Source organism: Balaenoptera acutorostrata, chromosome 16, assembly GCF_949987535.1.
Source record: "Balaenoptera acutorostrata chromosome 16, mBalAcu1.1, whole genome shotgun sequence".
In the NCBI taxonomy this organism is placed as follows: Eukaryota; Metazoa; Chordata; class Mammalia; order Artiodactyla; family Balaenopteridae; genus Balaenoptera; species Balaenoptera acutorostrata.
In genome coordinates this window covers 40,322,135-40,339,134 of record NC_080079.1, presented here as the reverse complement: position 1 = coordinate 40,339,134, position 17,000 = coordinate 40,322,135, and the positions used below count along the sequence as shown (strand labels likewise).

The following is a 17,000-nucleotide window of genomic DNA, read 5'->3' as shown; positions in this document are numbered from 1 at the left end:
TGATGGAATATGAAACCTGTCAGTAACCCCGAGCCATGGAGATGTTCCCGCTGTGCAGAACCTTCAGTGTCTTTCCCTGAGCCTGACACAGCTGGTCCCCTGAGCGTTCCTGCCTTATTGTCATCCTTTCTGGGCAATTCACGGCAGGGTTTCATTTAAACCCAGGGCCTTTAAGAAACAGCTCTTCTAAGAAACTTACACAAACAGTCTTCTAGAGTTGCTTGGGGTGTTAAACTGGGTAACAGCACATTTTGAGTCCTTTGCCGGATCATACATGTATACTTTATATTTTTTATAAAATGCAGACAGCATCTAACCATCTCATTTCCACTTGTCCCATTGTTCCAACTTATAAACATCTAGTTTTCCTCATTTCACTCGTCACTTAAGATGTTTACAATGGATTTAAGGAGAATGGCATATAAGACACAGGGGGATCTAATCTCAGTTTTGTCACTAATAAGCTTCACATCCTTGGAAACTCACAATATTTCTGAACCTCTAGATTTTTAAAAAATTTTCTTGTCATTACTGTTTTGTTCATCAAAGGGGATGAACAAGGATATCTCTCCTAAAATCCTTTCTAGGCATGAGGTTCTATAATGTGTTAATACCAGAACTAACGTCGTAAAGAATCTCTACAACTTTTCAAACCTTTCACTGTTACACATTTGCTAGCACTCTTACTTAGCACTTTACGCTCATCTTTTTTTATTCCACAAACACGTACGGAGAGAGTATCCCTGTATGCAAAGCCTTAGGGGAGGAAGTAGCATAATCCCAATTTTATAGAAATTAGAAACTAAAGCTCAGAGAGGTAAAGCAATTTGTTTAAAATCACACAGCCAGGGACTTCCCTGGTGGTGCAGTGGTTAAGAATCCGCCTGCCATTGCAGGGGACACGGGTTCGAGCCCTGGTCCGGGAAGATCCCACATGCCGCGGAGCAGCTAAGCCCGTGTGCCACAACTACTGAGCCTGCGCTCTAGAGCCCGCGTGCCACAACTACTGAGCCCACGTGCCACAACTACTGAAGCCCGCCGGCCTAGAGCCCGTGCTCCACCACAATAGAAGCCACCACAATGAGAAGCCCACGCACCGCAACGAAGAATAGCCCCTGCTCGCCGCAGCTAGAGAAAGCCAACGTGCAGCAACAAAGACCCAACGCGGCCAAAAATAAATAAATAAATAAGATTAAAAGGAGGATATAAAGATTACATTAACAGTCATATTAATTAAAAAAAAAAAATCACACAGCTAGATGTGCAGGAAGAGTCAGAGGTCAACCTCAGGTCTGTGGCTCCAAAAGCCCATTGTTTTCATCATCATGACAGTTTCAGGTCATTTCTCTGTAAGACTGGGCTAAAATCTCTCAGATTACTCCTCTTACTTTCCAAAATCAGTTTCACTTTTTGGCTTCAACCTCGTGATTGATTATATGTGATATGACTGAATTCTGATCGAAATAAATGTTTGCAAAATTACCTTTCAGTAAATCTAGTTCAATACCATAACAATGATCAAAAAAAGGACAGAAAACTCTCCCAGAAGTCTCCATCCTATAAAAAGAAAGCTCCACTGAGTAGTTCCAATACCATATATGTCCAAATCTTCCCACTGGCCTTTTAAAAAAATGTAGCTGAGAGATTTGGAATTTGTTATTTTCCCAAGTGGGAACAAGTTCCCCAGAATCTTTAAAGTATCAAAAATGTATTTTGATGAAAAAAAAAACAAAAAACAAACCACTGTGATTCTTGATGATGGACTTTAGCTATTTAAGAGCAGTATATACGAACAATTGTATCCTTACTTTCAATATCACATTGTAGGAATTCAAAAGTTTTATTCAACTTAGAAAAAATCAAGCCAAAACACAATATGGACTTTATAAATCTGAAAAGTAAAAGGGCATGTAAACATGACTTCAAGAAAGTGTTCTCATGAATGCAACTCAAGTGTAAAAAAGAAATAACTTTCCACATGTTTCTGCTATAGTTGTATGTTTGATTTTTTAAAAATTCTGTCTTTAATGTAGAAAATTGATTTTGTAAATGCCACTCACATGCCTTTTATTTTTAATTGAAAAGGCTAGAGATCATTTATCTGATACAGAGAGTTTATGCATAGTCACAAACTAAAAAAGTCACACTGAAAATTAGCAACAGTTTTGACCTACCACTCTCACTGTTTGGAATTTATCCCGTATATAAATTAAAGACATATGAGAAAATGTGTACAAGAATGTTAGCTGCAGTGTGGTTTATGCTTACAAAAAACAAACAAAACAAACAACTATCACTATTAATAAGCTGAAGTACATGGAAACAATAGCACAGTACATGGTTATTAGACCAATACGGACTGATCTGGAAAGAAAGGAGCTATAGTTAAGGAAAAAAAAAAAAAAGCAGGTTGTTGAGGACTGTTACGGGATGATTCTACTTCAGGTAGAAAAACAAACAACAAACCAGAAACTCCAAATGAGCAGAGAAGTTCTCTATATAAAAAAGTTTGCATAAACATACAGAAAACTTAACATTGGCTGCCTGCTGAAGGGTAGGTGGGAAAAACTGAGAGGAGAAGATCAAATTTTGTACATCTTTTTCTTGTCTGACAACCAGCATGCATTGCTTTGCCAATTAAAACAACCAAGGGAGTAGTCAATAGTCCGAGGAAAGCTTAAAATCAGCAAATCTGAAATATCAAGAAGCATGTCCAGATTTTAACATGGTGAATATGGGTGCAGAGCCACACAAAAGAAACTTTTTAAAAAATTGCTATAGGGACTTCCCTGGTGGTCCAGTGGGTAAGACTCCATGCTCCCAATGCAGGGGGCCCGGGTTCGATCCCTGGTCGGGGAACTAGACCCCGCATGCATGCCACAACTAAAAGCCCGCACGCCGCAATGAAGATCCCGCATGCTGCAACTAAGACCCAGCGCAGCCAAAATAAATAATAAAATTAATAAAGGAATATTTTTTTTAAAATTGCTCTAATATCAAGATGCTCAGTGAGTCCAAGGCCTGTCTCATCCTGTGTGGACATCCCTGGAAATGCCCTGGACAGGCTAGATAACCAGAGGATTTCAAGGCAGTATGTTTCCAACCCTGCTTCCACACTTCAGAAATTTGTCTTGCCTTGATAACAAACCAGAAAAAAACAAAATGTATTGCTACTTATCTCTTGCTTCACCATGTCTAACAGTGACTAGATTTCCTCCTTTTTTTTAGCCCTACAGACAACAGAAAGCATACCCTACATTTGATCTACCCTTGATCCTTTCTTGCAGTCACAGACTGTTTAACATTTTTTTTCCTATCCTAGGAAAAATATAAATGACTGCCCCAAAGAGCAGTTTTGTATACTGACAACTTCAAATAAACGTATTTCAGAGTTTTGAAACACTTTTTACAAAGGCAGCTTATTGTCAAATAGGGTATCAAACTGGGCAGTGTTAAACATTCTCTATTTCTCCTATTGCTTGTTTATCTAAGTACAATATAACGTAATATCTGAGCAAAGAAACCCATGAAAAAGGCCATGTGATCACACGTGAATTCTTTTTTACGCACAGTACAACTTCATTTTGGCATTGACCCTTGGTTACTGGGACAGACCAAAATAAGTACATCTCTCCTCAGTGTTAAATCACAAATGCTGTCATCAGCAAGACTACTTCACTTCCAGTCCCCTGGGGGCTTTCACATGAGAGGGGTCACAGAGTGAATGAAATAGCCTTTTACAGGAAGACTGAATGGCACTTTCCAAGGGAATATTGATTCAAAAACTTACAGTCCGTTAAGTATGATCCACAATCTATTCCTTTGTGGTAGTTCAGACTACACTCATTTCTTTTTACCCTAGAATTGAAAGGCAGTTTATATTTAGGGCATCCCATAAAACATTTGGCTTTTCTCTTAAAAAATATTTAATGTATGTAAATAATCATATTAACTGGAGAGTATTAACATTTTTTTCTAAAAAGGACGTCAGACTGCAACAGGCCATGTTAAGATTTACCTAATTATGTTCTAGAATCTCAGAGTTATCAAGGAGATCAAATGACCTATTAGAAGCTATTAGAAGTTTCATCTAATAGCTGATTTTTTCTTATAATTGTCTTTTAATAATAGTTATGGGGGGAGACAGTGAGTAGGAAACCATTCCCTTTACTCTATCTCCTCACACATATATTTTTGTACTACTATTAATTTTCCATTCTTTCTCTCAGTTTTCTTTTCTCCCGCCAAATATGAGTCCAGAGGTTTCCTCACGGGGGTTTTAGGAATCTCCCTCAGGCCAATATCAATGTAAAAGAGCTCTCTATGCAAAGTGCACTATTGGTTTCTCTTTTGGTTTAGACTAAACACTAAAGAAGAACACTGCACCATGGCTTTTTAAGTACATTCCCCAAAATCACTACTAATTGGAAAACTATAATACTATATGTATTCAATGATACACTTTCCAAACACTTGACTCCTCATATTAAGAAAGTATGTTTTCATTTATATGTGGAAGCTAAAAAAAAAATAAAGCAAACAAACAAATATAACAAAACAGAAACAGACACACAGATAGAGAAATCAAATTAGTGGTTACCAGTGGGGAGAGGGAAGCGGGGGCAAGATAGGGGTAGGGGATTAAGAGGCACAAACTACTATGTATAAAAGCTACAAGGATATATTGTACAGCACAGGGAATATAGCCAGTATTTTACAATCGCTTTAAACAGAGCACAGTCTCTAAAAATATTGAATCACCATGCTGCACTAATATAATATTGTGAATCAATTTTACTTCAATAAAAAAAGAAAGTTAAATGTTTGAGAATATATTTTAATATTCAACTAAAGGACGTTCCAAACTACTAGTTGTACGATTGCTAAATATTATACTCCTGCTGCCATCTTGTGGTAATTTTTGGAATCTTCCTGCTTGCTCTCTTTTCCTCCCTCCCTCCCTTCCTCTCCCTCCACCTTCCTTTTCCCCCTACCCTTCGGAGGGTACCTATATCCAAACCTTAATGAGTCCCTTTCTTAAGTAGGTAGGGAGACAACCTGCACTATATTCTGAAAGAAGAACGGATTGTTGCCAATTCCTCCTCCTGCCTGTAATATATTCCCTCCTTTCTCCTTATATTTTTCTCATTTTTCCACAAAACCATTCTTTTAACAATAATACTTTTTAAACAAATATTTATCTTTTAGATTAATCTAGTTTCCTACAAGTAAAGGGAATACAGATTATAGGAAAATATATGTGTATTTTATGAAAGACTTTGCCTTCCAAACTTTTTCCAAATTGTACTTTTACAGAGAAAGGAAGAAAACAAGCACCCTGTATTTCTGGCTACAAGATTCAACACAGCCACAGATACCGATTCTCAGGATCCAAGGAGGAGCCCTGGGGACACACTCTGGAAAGAGAGAGCTTCCCAGCAACCCCAGGCTGTATGGAGACCGGAGGCCTGGCATCCCTTTATTACTTCCCAACTGTCCCCTTCACCTATGGGCCCTGCTGTGGCATGGCAAAGGAATTCATACATCTGGGGGTAAATCACACATTTCTCTGATGATATATTAAAGTGAGTAATTCTTAACCAGACTGATTTACCATCAGAGCAAGAGTATATTTTATAAAAACCACCTTTTCCATCTAACTCTATGTCCCCACTCCAATTCCTGTGGAGAAACTTAGAGACAGCTATCCAAGGAGTCACCCAAAGACAGGTATAGTGAGAACTCGATTAGCCAGAATCTTCCACAACATGGAGGAGATGAGGATGGAAACAATCTGTTTCATTCCTTGTTGAAAATGACTTTAAAACCATCTTTCCGGGCTTCCCTGGTGGCGCAGTGGTTGAGAATCTGCCTGCCAATGCAGGGGACACGGGTTCGAGCCCTGCTCTGGGAGGATCCCACATGCTGCGGAGCATCTGGGACCGTGAGCCACAACTACTGAGCCTGCGCGTCTGGAGTCTGTGCTCCGCAACAAGAGAGGCCGCGATAGTGAGAAGACCGCGCACCGCGATGAAGAGTGGCCCCCGCTTGCCGCAACTAGAGAAAGCCCTCGCACAGAAATGAAGACCCAACACAGCCAAAAATAAATTTAAAAAAAAAAACAAAAAACCATCTTTCCCTCTTTTGTGTTATTTATATCTATGTTATTCACAATCTGTATTTTTCTTTATTTTCCTTTAAAATCTATGAACCCTTAAAATGAAGCATTATTCTAAGCAACAGTAGCCACATGGCATAGATTTAATGTGATTGTTATATCTTTTCCCTCAGTACATTAAAATTCCTTACTGTTAATATAAAATAAATTAACTTGTGTGCCACCCAGAAGCATCCCTGACGCCACCAATATGTGAACATTACACTTTGGGAAATGGGGCTCTGGTGTATACATGCTAAGTAGAGTACAGTAAATCTAACAACCATTATTTATAGATAAGTAGCTTTAAGTGTCACAGCATCAAGATTTTGATATTTGAGAGCCATAGTTCAGCTCAGAAGTTCTCAAACATTTTTTCTGCAGTGACTCACGGGATGGATGAGTTCTCACGTGCAACACACTCTTGTGAAAAGACCGACTGTGGGTTCTGTGCAATTTCCTGCCATATATTTGTCATCTTCCCAGTCGGGGAAGCCAATCGGATGCAAGTCAAAAACCATCCCTAGGGAGGTGCCTGTGAATGCACTCAACCTTATTTCCTAAGCAGCAAATAATTCATGAAGTTTGATTTTTAACCTATTATTCACTCATTTTAACCTTACAGCTAATCAAACACACACCACTGTGCACCATGACACCACAGCTGAAATCTGCTGAAGTAAGACATGAAATTTTGTCCTGAATATTTTAGAGTGAACTTATTCTCTGAGAGGAGACTGAATTGAATATGAATTGGTTCTATCCTCTAGAAGGTTTCAGGGTGGGTTTTTTTTTTTAATTTGTTTGTTTTTAATACATTCTAGATATGTGCTGTTCTTACCCTGCCTCTGATAATTAGCATGTGGGAAGAGAAATGTATGGTAAGCTGAGGGTTGTATAGGGTTGGAATTTTTACTATAAACAGACCTGGTTTCTACCCAGGGGTTTACAGCCTAACATATAAAAGAATTTTCTATTTTGAGAATTTTTAGCATATGTAGTGAAGTTCCTTGGTGGTCCTGTGAGACATGAAATTAACATTACCCACACCGGGAGGGCAATGAAAGTCATCAAGAAAAATATTAACATTTACCCAAAGGCTTTGGATTTGCTCATCAGGCAATACAGTTGAACAAACAGACCTACAATTATTTGTAAGAGGCAAATATACAAGTACTTTTACGATTCCCTATAAGGTTTGTCAGTAGCATTTTTTGCAGCATTTGAGGTCAAAGTGCTCAAATAAAGACACATCTGAGGATTTAAAACACATTTTGAAGCGCTCTCTAAATTGACCTAGAAAGGAGGAGCAGTTTGAATTAGCAACAAGTCATAGAGCATAATTTAAGAACTGTACTTGGGACTTCCTTGGTGGCGCAGTGGTTAAGAATCCGCCTGCCAATGCAGGGGACACGGGTTCGAGCCCTGGTCTGGGAAGATCCCACATGCCGCTGAGCAACTAAGCCCGTGTGCCACAACTACTGAGCCTGTGCTCTAGAGCCCACGAGCCACAACTACTGAAGCCCATATGCCACAACTACTGAAGCCCGCACACGTAGAGCCCGCGAGCCACAACTACTGAAGTCCACGTGTCACAACTACTGAAGCCTGCGCACCTAGAGCCCGTGCTTCACAACAAGAGAAGCCACCACAATGAGAAGCCCGCGCACCACAATGAAGAGTAGCCCCTGCTCGCCACAACTAGAGAAAGCCCACGTGCAGCAACGAAGACCCAATGCAGCCATAAATAAATAAATAAATAAATATATAATTAAAAAAAAAAAAAAGAACTGTACTTGTAGAATCTTTATCACAAGAAAAAAAAATTCAAATTGAGTCCTAACAAGGTAATTACAGCAGATGTCTTACTGGATTTGCCTTATTAAGGCAAATTCATTTATTAAATAAACACTCAGATGAAATCAGCATGTTATCCCCTTACACACCAAGGTGTTATCAGCATGCTCATTCACGTAATAAAATCAACCCAAATCGACTCCTAGTATCAACATGTTGACTGTTTAGGACTAATTTCCAAGAATATGTCAAATCAACATGCACTAAAAAAACGGTTAACCCCACAGCCAACACATTGGACAGGACAAATTACAGAAAGTATTTTACAACTTTCTAGCTAATATAAACTTTATATTGATTGAATTTAAAACTCCACTATTTTCTAAGGTAGCATGGGTTTCTATTATATGCCCACATAAAAAACCAATATGAAAATGTTTAAAATAAAAACAACATAACGTACACTGAAGTCTGCGATCCACCAGCAATGTTTAGGGAGTAGTGCAGAGTAAGGTTAAGAGTTTTTTAAAAGGAATCTGTTGTTCAGAACAACAGTAAAGAGATGAGTTCTATCGGCCTTTATATAATAAAACAAATCTATTTCAAAGATACACATTTTCTGGAAATATCTATTTTTCACTGAGAAATATTTTAAAGCATAGTATATTTTCAATATGAGCAATTATTTTTAAAACTTTAGGAAATTCAAATTGTACAACATCTAAAAAATCTGAAATATCTGAAGACATGAAAGATTTTAAAAGGTTAGAGTACTACTCTGAACAAGACCTCTGTTCTACGTTTGCGGTTGTATGAGTTTTGCAAATGAGAGATCTGGCAGGAGTTCCAGATGTCAAGCTAGAAGAGAGGAACCAGGGACCCAAAAGAGAGATGCACAACACAGGCAGATCCAAGAACAAAGAAAAAGAAGGTAAAAAAATCATCACTGGGTAAAAGCAGGAGGTAGTAAGTACTTCGATAAGAAGCAACAGAGATTGGTTCTAGTACCCTGCTCTGGGAGACAGTATTGGACTGTGTGTCTACTACCAAGTACAAGCATTTGACAAGCTGCAAGATGCTGTCATCTATTTCATGATAATAGACCAAGAAGTAAATCCTCCTTTCCCCAAGAAACTGATTGGGCCAAACTAGAGGAGTTTCAGAATAATAACTACCATAAGAAGTATAAAATCATAAACTGAATAAATCGGCAATTTGTGTGTGTGTATACATATATGTACATACTCATATACATACACATTACTCATACACATAAACATAAACATATAGCCCCTTTTCTCTTCAGGGATCCAACAGCACAGGACACTAACAAAGCTAGTAGTCATTTTTGACAATTTCCAAACTTCTGAGCTTTCACTTTTGTGAAACAGGATATGCTATCCCTGGTTTATCTCAGAACTCACAGTAACTTCCAAGAGCTACAAGAATCTGAGATAACAGAGGGTCCTGAACTCTGATAAGCAAATTCTCAGTGGCAAATGAAAATAATTATTCCTACTCAGAGCAACTATGAAATCACCTGAAAATCTTATCAAAAGAAAGGGTTTTAATGCACTCTCAGCATCTCCTACACAGTGTGGGGAAAGGGCACTGGGCAACAGCCACTCAGTAAGGAAAGAGGAAAAAGATAGAACATCTTTTGTTTTTTCAGGTCTTTTAGAAATATTTTCATGAGGGTCAGTCAAATCTCTAATGAACGCATGATTAAATGAAAACTTGCAACCTATACATGTATCAAGGATTCAGATGGAACAAGAACTCCTGGTGTATTACAAATATATCTGGAAAATGTACTTGATCCCAGAACCCAAACCAACACCAAAGCAAAGTGGATATGTCTTAAATAATAAGTATAAATAGATAATAACTTGGAGATATCAATTGACCAACTCCGGTACTGATGCAAAATTAAGAAACCTACATTGTCTTTCTGGTCCCATTTCTGAGACCTTTTAAAAGGCACTTCAGTAATGATTTGCTCAGTTTTCGCATCACTAAAACCAGAGTAGTATCTACCTCCTGTACCTCTTTGACTGAATGTAGGTGTGAGGTGCTTATGCTTGGAACCCGTCCTCTTCAAATTACACGCGGCAAGACACAAGGATCTTGACAAGCAAGCCTGCCTAAAAATCCTCCCCTCGCCTCCTCAGCTTTTCTCCCTTCCAACTCTCATCATAAATATTACTCCTCTGAGTAAACTAAACGAATGTCCTCTCCCAGAAGCTCCTGTTAAAACATTACTGTGTTAATCCAGAAAGGATAACTGGTTAACATATTGGTATGTTGTCAGGTAGTAATAAATTCCTTTGGATGGAAGGGTTGGTAGGGATGAAGGAATCAGCAGGAGGGGTCTGTAAGGCAAAAGGCAAAGGGTACAGTGAATGATATCCAAAGGCAGCAACCAAGATCCTTTTCACATCCTTCCTAACTGCACTATTCATCGGCGCCACCTATGACATGACACTGAGCTAGAGAAGTTGAGTGAGGAAGGAAGAAGAGGGAATGATTAGGAAATGACAATCCCCAGAGCGGGATGGCCTGAGGAGATTCTGGCCTAGCACAGCACACCCAAGGCGTACGTGCTGGATACAAGGGCTCATTGGTCACTTTTTCATAAGGTCAGTTTCGTGCTGGCTCTAAGACTTTTCAAAAAAAAAAAAAATCCTATTCTAATTTAGGGCAGGTTCTTTTCTTCCTATTTGGAAGGATTCACCAGTTAGTAAGATGGAACTGGCCAGATTCCAAGGCTACAGAATATAACTGTTGAGAACTGGGGCTCTAAAAACTGCAAGATTGGGGTTTCAAACATGTCTGGCATTTCCTAGCTGTGAGATCTTAGGTAAGTGAATTAACTTCTTCAAGCCTCAGAGTCCTCACATGAAAAGTACGTATGTGATCTAGGACCACTGGGAGAAAACAACGAGCTACTGATAGTAAACAGCTTAGCACTGTGTTAACATCACTAAGATTAGCTCTCTTTATTATTCTTAGCATCGCTATTTTAAAGCATTGTGTATTTTCTATGTGAACAATTAATAAGCTGGGCCCAGAATTCCACCGGTACCCGCTCATTTCACTGAAGTTGCTTATATCAAAATTAGGCCAAATCCCTTGATTTAGTCTGAAGGTTAAACCAGCTGAAATGAATCAGAGATGCAAAAGGCAAAGAGTTTTCTGGGGCATCCATTCCAAAGCATCCATGTCCCAGTGGAAGAAGGTACAAGTTCCTGAGGAAGAATTTACATCATCAGGAATCAAGGGATTTGTGACAGGACTAGCTCAAGTGGCTTGGAATACAATATATTATTCCCGTAACAGATTAATATTGATTCCAGCCTTTGCTTAAGCTAACTTAAAAAACAACAACTGTATGCAGTCTTCTGAGCTAACTGGGTGGTCAAAATAAGGAATTTAGGTGTGTGTAAAAAGTTAAGGGGGAGAATTAGGATATTAGGTAATTCTTGATGTGGAATATATGCATGCAGGGAATCAGAAGTTCATAGAAAACCATGTGAAATACTCAGTTATTCGGCAGAAAGTTATATATAAGTGTAAAGTATCATCATCGTCATCCAAAACAGCCTACAGTTTTCAGTGATTATCACTTGATCTCTACTGGGCATTTCTAAGGGGCCTGAAAATGAGGGCTGCAATAAGTCGGATGTTTTCTTTTTAAACATGATCATCATACTGTACACTTGATACTTACGCTGTGAGCTCAGATCTTCCCTTTCCCTAGTATAATTTTCATCTAAGCATTCCTTAGATACTTAGATCATTCTTAATGGAGATTGTGCATTATACCCTCTGTGGACGCATGGAAATCTGGCTAATTGGACTGACTTGATTACAACAGTCGGTGAATTCTCCCATTTCCTTCCACTGCAATAAATGCTGAAGATATTTTTACCACCGATTATGTAAATATTTCAGATGACAATCATTTTCTAAAACAGTGGTTACAGGCAAAAGTTCTTTTATCATTCTGCCCACCAAACAATTCCTACACTTTCAAAATATGTTTCTTTTCTTGTTAGTATAAAAACTGGGTGTCCTAGTAAAGTTTGAAACAAACCCATAGCATGAATAGCTATCACTAAATCCTACAGCAATTGCAATTGAACATTAGCTTTGTGATAAAGCAGTCTCCTTCAGCCCCAGTAAGGGCATCAGGATGGTACAACTTTTAACAAAGGATGCACAAGCTGATGGAATGTCTACTGCCCAAATCCAAATATCTGAAAATTAGCACATACACTTTTATTTTGAAAGCATCTTGTTTGCCGTTAAATGTTGTATCCCAGATATACTTTTTAAATTATTTCTTTTCTTGGCCAAAATAAGGTGCCTCACCAATGATAATTAAGTTAGTACTGTCTCTTTAAATGCTAGGATGAGTACCTAATTCCAGAGGTTACTATGCCCATATATTATACCTGTCAAAATTCTTTAAACTCTAATGAGTCAGCTTGCTGAAAATACACTCCACGCTTCCATTTGAAAGTATAAAGCTAAGTGCTGAGTGGGAAAAAGTTTACACTCAGTCCCAGCGTAAATCAGCGCACAGAGGAAGTAGAAAAGCACTTCAGCTAGCTGTTGCAGACACAAATACGCGCCCGACCGACCTCTACTGCGCCTGATCTACTCTTTTGATGAATGTTCCTACCCCTAACCCGAAAACGTCGGGAGTGTGTGTGCGGGGGGGCGGGGGGGTGGAATAAAAAAAAAGGAAGATGATGTGTACGTATGAAAGATCAGCCATTTCCTCTCAGTGCACACAAAAACGCCTCTCATTCCTAGAGAGATTTCTTATCAAGGAAAATAAAAGTGCCTCTTTGAGAGCTAGCTCCTGAATGAGAGTGGACTCTGGGAGAGACAGATTCCTCTCCTGTCCTCTGTAGACCCCGGTGAAATCTCCTCTTTGCTACGAGGTGGTGCTGGTTACTCTTTGAGGGGAACAGTCCAGACACAGAGATCTGAAATTTCAAAAATGCGATAAAGCCCCAGCCGGTCAGCCCTAGGAGGCGAACAGCTGCCGGGTGACCGCTGATGAAGTGGCTTCTTCAGGAGGTGGGCAGATTGATTCCAGCTGCTGAGAGCGGGGCAGGGCAGCGGCCGAGGAATGCGCAGCTCAGCTGAGGCAAGACACAGCAGCTTCCCAACCAAGGGCAAGGCCAAATGTTAGCTCTGACTGCAGTCTTGGCCTGAGAGAAGTAAGAATGCCATTGTTCCATTTGATAGGGACTTCCAAGGCAGCCTGGGCCAAAAGGTGCTATGTGCACGGTGTCATTTTATAAGTGGAGCGTCGCTCAGGAAATCTGAAAGCTGTCCCTCGAGACGTTGGTTCAGAGTGGGCCTGCAGTTCCCAAGGTGAATCCTTTCTGCCTGATTCCTGTTTTTCTCCCCCAACCCACTCCCAGCTCCTGGCCCTTTTCTAACAGCTCTCAACCCCTACCCAGACTCCTTTGCTCCCCTCTCCCCGACTCCCACACACAAACACTGTAATCAGTACACAGCTGAAACAGACAAGGAAGGGGTGCAGCGGAGGAGTGGGGGACATCCAGAGCCCTGCAACTGGCCTGGATGGAGACATACAAGAGGACATGCTCTTTAGAAGTACTGGCCTCAAAGTCAGAGAGCTTAGGGGGAAGGACTAATGTACGGGTCCCCTGAGGGCCCCAAACTCAGACGCCAAGTGATCTAACAACAGGGAAGGGGTAAGAGGTAGGTGGGCATGAAGGCACGCCTAATGGAATATTCAATATCCTGAGAAATGCACTTTCGGCCGTGCACTTCCAGAGACTAAAAGCCAGTAATGGGCTTTGGAGTCTGCACTTCCTCTCCCTAATGTCCAGAGGAGCTTTAATGCTGCAGCCAATCGATCAGCCTTCTCCGGTGAAGGCGGCCAGTGGAGAGCAAAAGCTTCCTACTTGTGGCCAAAATCGCCCGGCCTCCTCTGCACACCACGAAAGAGCGACACAACTTTGAACTGTCAGGACTTGGCTCTCAACGTGCCGGGAGAAGGAAAGGAAGGAGCCTGGAGGCGTCCAGAGAAATAGCTCCCCTCCCTCTTCATCCCAGCTTTTCCAGGGAGAGACTCAGAAGGAAGACAAACAAGGAGGGGGCATTATCCACCCCGGGTCAGGGCTGACCAGTAGCCCCAAACCTGCTTCAGGTGCAAGGTCACCGAACCGCCTCCAAGCCCTGGGCAGCCCAAGATGTGGCGCTTCTGGAAGGGACACAAACTGAGCAAAAGAACATCCAGAAAGTGGAGTTTCTTTACAGTCTCCTGCTGACATCGCTTGCTGCCTGGAAAGTGACCCTCAGAGGCTGATTCCTGCCGCGGAGACGCACCCCAGTCCCGCCTCCCCCCCCCCTCCCCGCTCTGCGCCTTCCCAGCGGGGCTTGGGCTCTGGGCGAATTCAGTCCTTAAATTGAACCCAACCCTGTCCAGCCTCCCGTCGCCGCTCCCAAGAGGCTCCAGCGGCGCACTGAGCATGCCCTGTGGCCTGGGTTTGGGGGGTCACCTCCGGGAAACTTTCCGGGCCCCGGGATGGGCCGGGTTCTGTCCCCCGCGGGCGCCCCCCCCCCCCAGGGGTGCGCGAAGGAAAGACCGCGCGACTCCAGCCGCGTGCGGAGCGGCCAAGTTAGCGGGCGCGACAAAACTTTCCACGCTCCTTCTTCCCACCCCACCTCACCCCGCCGCAGGGGCGCGTCTCCCCGAGGAGCTCGCCTTTCCCAGCCCGGCGGAGACGAGCACAGCACGTGATGGGCAGAAATAAAAATAAACACTTCCCATTCCCGGCCCGCGAGGGCCAGCCCCCACTCGGCGCGCTGCGGAGAACTATAGGGGCGCCCTGCGTCGAGCAGCCCCCGAGCCGCCGCGGCCCGGAGCCCCCAGCCCCCCCCCCCAGGACGGCCACCCGGCCCACCCGCCGCGAGGGGTGGCCCCGCTCCGGCCCTCCGCGCCGAGCCCCGGCGCCTACCTTTCGGATTTGGTGAACTTCCGGAATGCCTGTCGGAGGTCGTGGAAGGACCTGTACGTCTGCGGCTCGGCCGAGATGCCCTGTGCCCGGGTGGTCCGGGGGCCGATGTGGGTCGAGGGCACGGGCAGCACCGACTGGCACTTATGGAGCTTCCTCTTCAGCTCCTGGATTTCCTCCTCCTTCTCTGACAGCCGCTTCTCCAGCTCTTTGATCCTCTCTTCCTTGAGCATGAGAATCTTGGCAAAGTCTTCCTCTAGCTCGCTCATGTTTTCCCTGAGCCCCTCCGCGAAACTTTGTCTCGGGCGGCGGCGGCGGCGGCTGGGACGACAGCCGGGCGAGGCGAGCGCGGAGTGAGCGAGCGAACGGGCGCTAAGTACTCGAGCGCAGCGGTGCCGCTCCTAGTGCGGCGCGAGGAGCCGCTTTCTTCGATCCGCCTCTGCTGAAGGGACTAAAAGCACCGAGGGCAGGATAAGTCTAAAAGCGAAGGAGAGGAGAGGCAGAGTGCTAATCGCCAGTCTCTCCGGGGAATAGGTGATTATCTTTCATTGAGAAACCAATTAGAGCTGCCCTTCCTCCCCTGAGACCCCCTCCCCCGTCCCCCTTTCCCAATCACTTCGTGAGAACACGGCGCGCGCGCCACCCCACCGAGAGCCTGCTTTCTAGCTGGGAGGGTTAGACCAGTGAGCCTGGTCTCACCTCATCACATAATAATCACTCTTGCACGCTGTATGGTACCAAAGGAAAGGGGTGGGGTGGAGGTGGAGGGGAGAGCTTTATGCCACTTGATCCTTGAAATAGCAACAATTACCATGTGATCTGGCAGATGACGCAGCGCTTGTAACTGGAGCCTAAAGACTTTGTGGTGTGTGTGCGTGCGTTTGTGTGTGTGTGTGTGTGAGTGTGTGTGTGTGAGACATTTCATAAATATTAAACTGCCTTTAGACAATAACCTGCGTGAATTCATCTTTGTTTTCACCTTTTACTTCTGCTCTGGATGATAAGGGTGTGTGTGTGTGTGTTTCTAACTGGGAAGTTCTGTGGTTGTGACCCCAAGTAATAAGAATGACAGAGCACTCGCAGTTCCAGGTGTTCTCAGCATAAAATTTTAGTGGAAATAGTAAACTAAAATTGTTGGTGGGTAAGTTGGATGAATTACTCATAGGGTAATGAGCCAATGTTTACCGAAAAGAAAAAAAGGTCCATGCATCCATCGTAAACTTCTTAGAGTTTGGATTCTATTTCATCTGCTACAGTTAATATTTGTATATTGAGCATCCAAATTATATCACCATACCATCTTATATGGTTGCGAACTGGGGGCTACCAGTGCTAAACTGCTGGCTCACCCTACTAGCTCCTGTCTTAGGGAAAAAAAGCTTCTGTTATCTGTATTTCTCCCTCACCTGTGCATCCATCACCACACTCTCTGCTAAAGGGATTTTTATACTCATTTGAACCTGGAGTATTTGCTATTTCCTACACTTTATTTTTTGTATGTGTATATGTCACAGGGAGCATTTTTCATAACATAAATCACTGTTTAAGAGTTTGTCTGGGTAGGTGGGAGGAGCATTTCCTCAGGTAATGATCCACAAATTAACATGGCTTTTTTAAAGGAAAAAAAAAAATGGATGCAAACTAAGATACCAAAGGGTTTTTGTAGAAAGAGTAATTTTCCTTAAAAAGAAAGATAAATGTACAATCCACTGGCTACTTATTTAAAAAAATCTTTCTACCTTGTCTGAAACACCTCAGTAAAGGAAAAAGCAGGCGTATACTTTCATTTATAAATAAACCCTAAAATATATTTTATTCTGAAGATTTCTTTATTATTTACTGTTAGTTCTACTCATCTGATTATTTTAAATTAAAAACATTTTAAGCCTCTTCTGAATTTTTAATCACACCAGATGCTCAAGACGGGCTTCATCTACTCATATTTGAGAAGGAGTTCTCTGTCTTGTTGACAGTTACTATTCTATTGCTTCTATCTATAAACAATCGGCTATAATCCTTTTAGAAACTCAAAATAATTGGCA

The 17,000-nt window shown here is 42.1% G+C and overlaps 1 protein-coding gene across 1 annotated transcript in view; it reads right to left on the bottom strand.

Moving 5' to 3' along the window:
* The window catches only part of PRKG1 (protein kinase cGMP-dependent 1), a 1,261,642-nt gene extending 1,245,965 nt beyond the window's left edge, over positions 1-15,677 (bottom strand). Inside the window, exon 1 of the mRNA XM_057531141.1 lies at positions 14,962-15,677. Within this exon, the coding sequence (XP_057387124.1) occupies positions 14,962-15,227 (266 nt within the window). The 5' untranslated portion in view covers positions 15,228-15,677. The remainder of the gene's footprint in view (positions 1-14,961) is intronic.
* Positions 15,678-17,000: the final 1,323 nt, after the last annotated feature.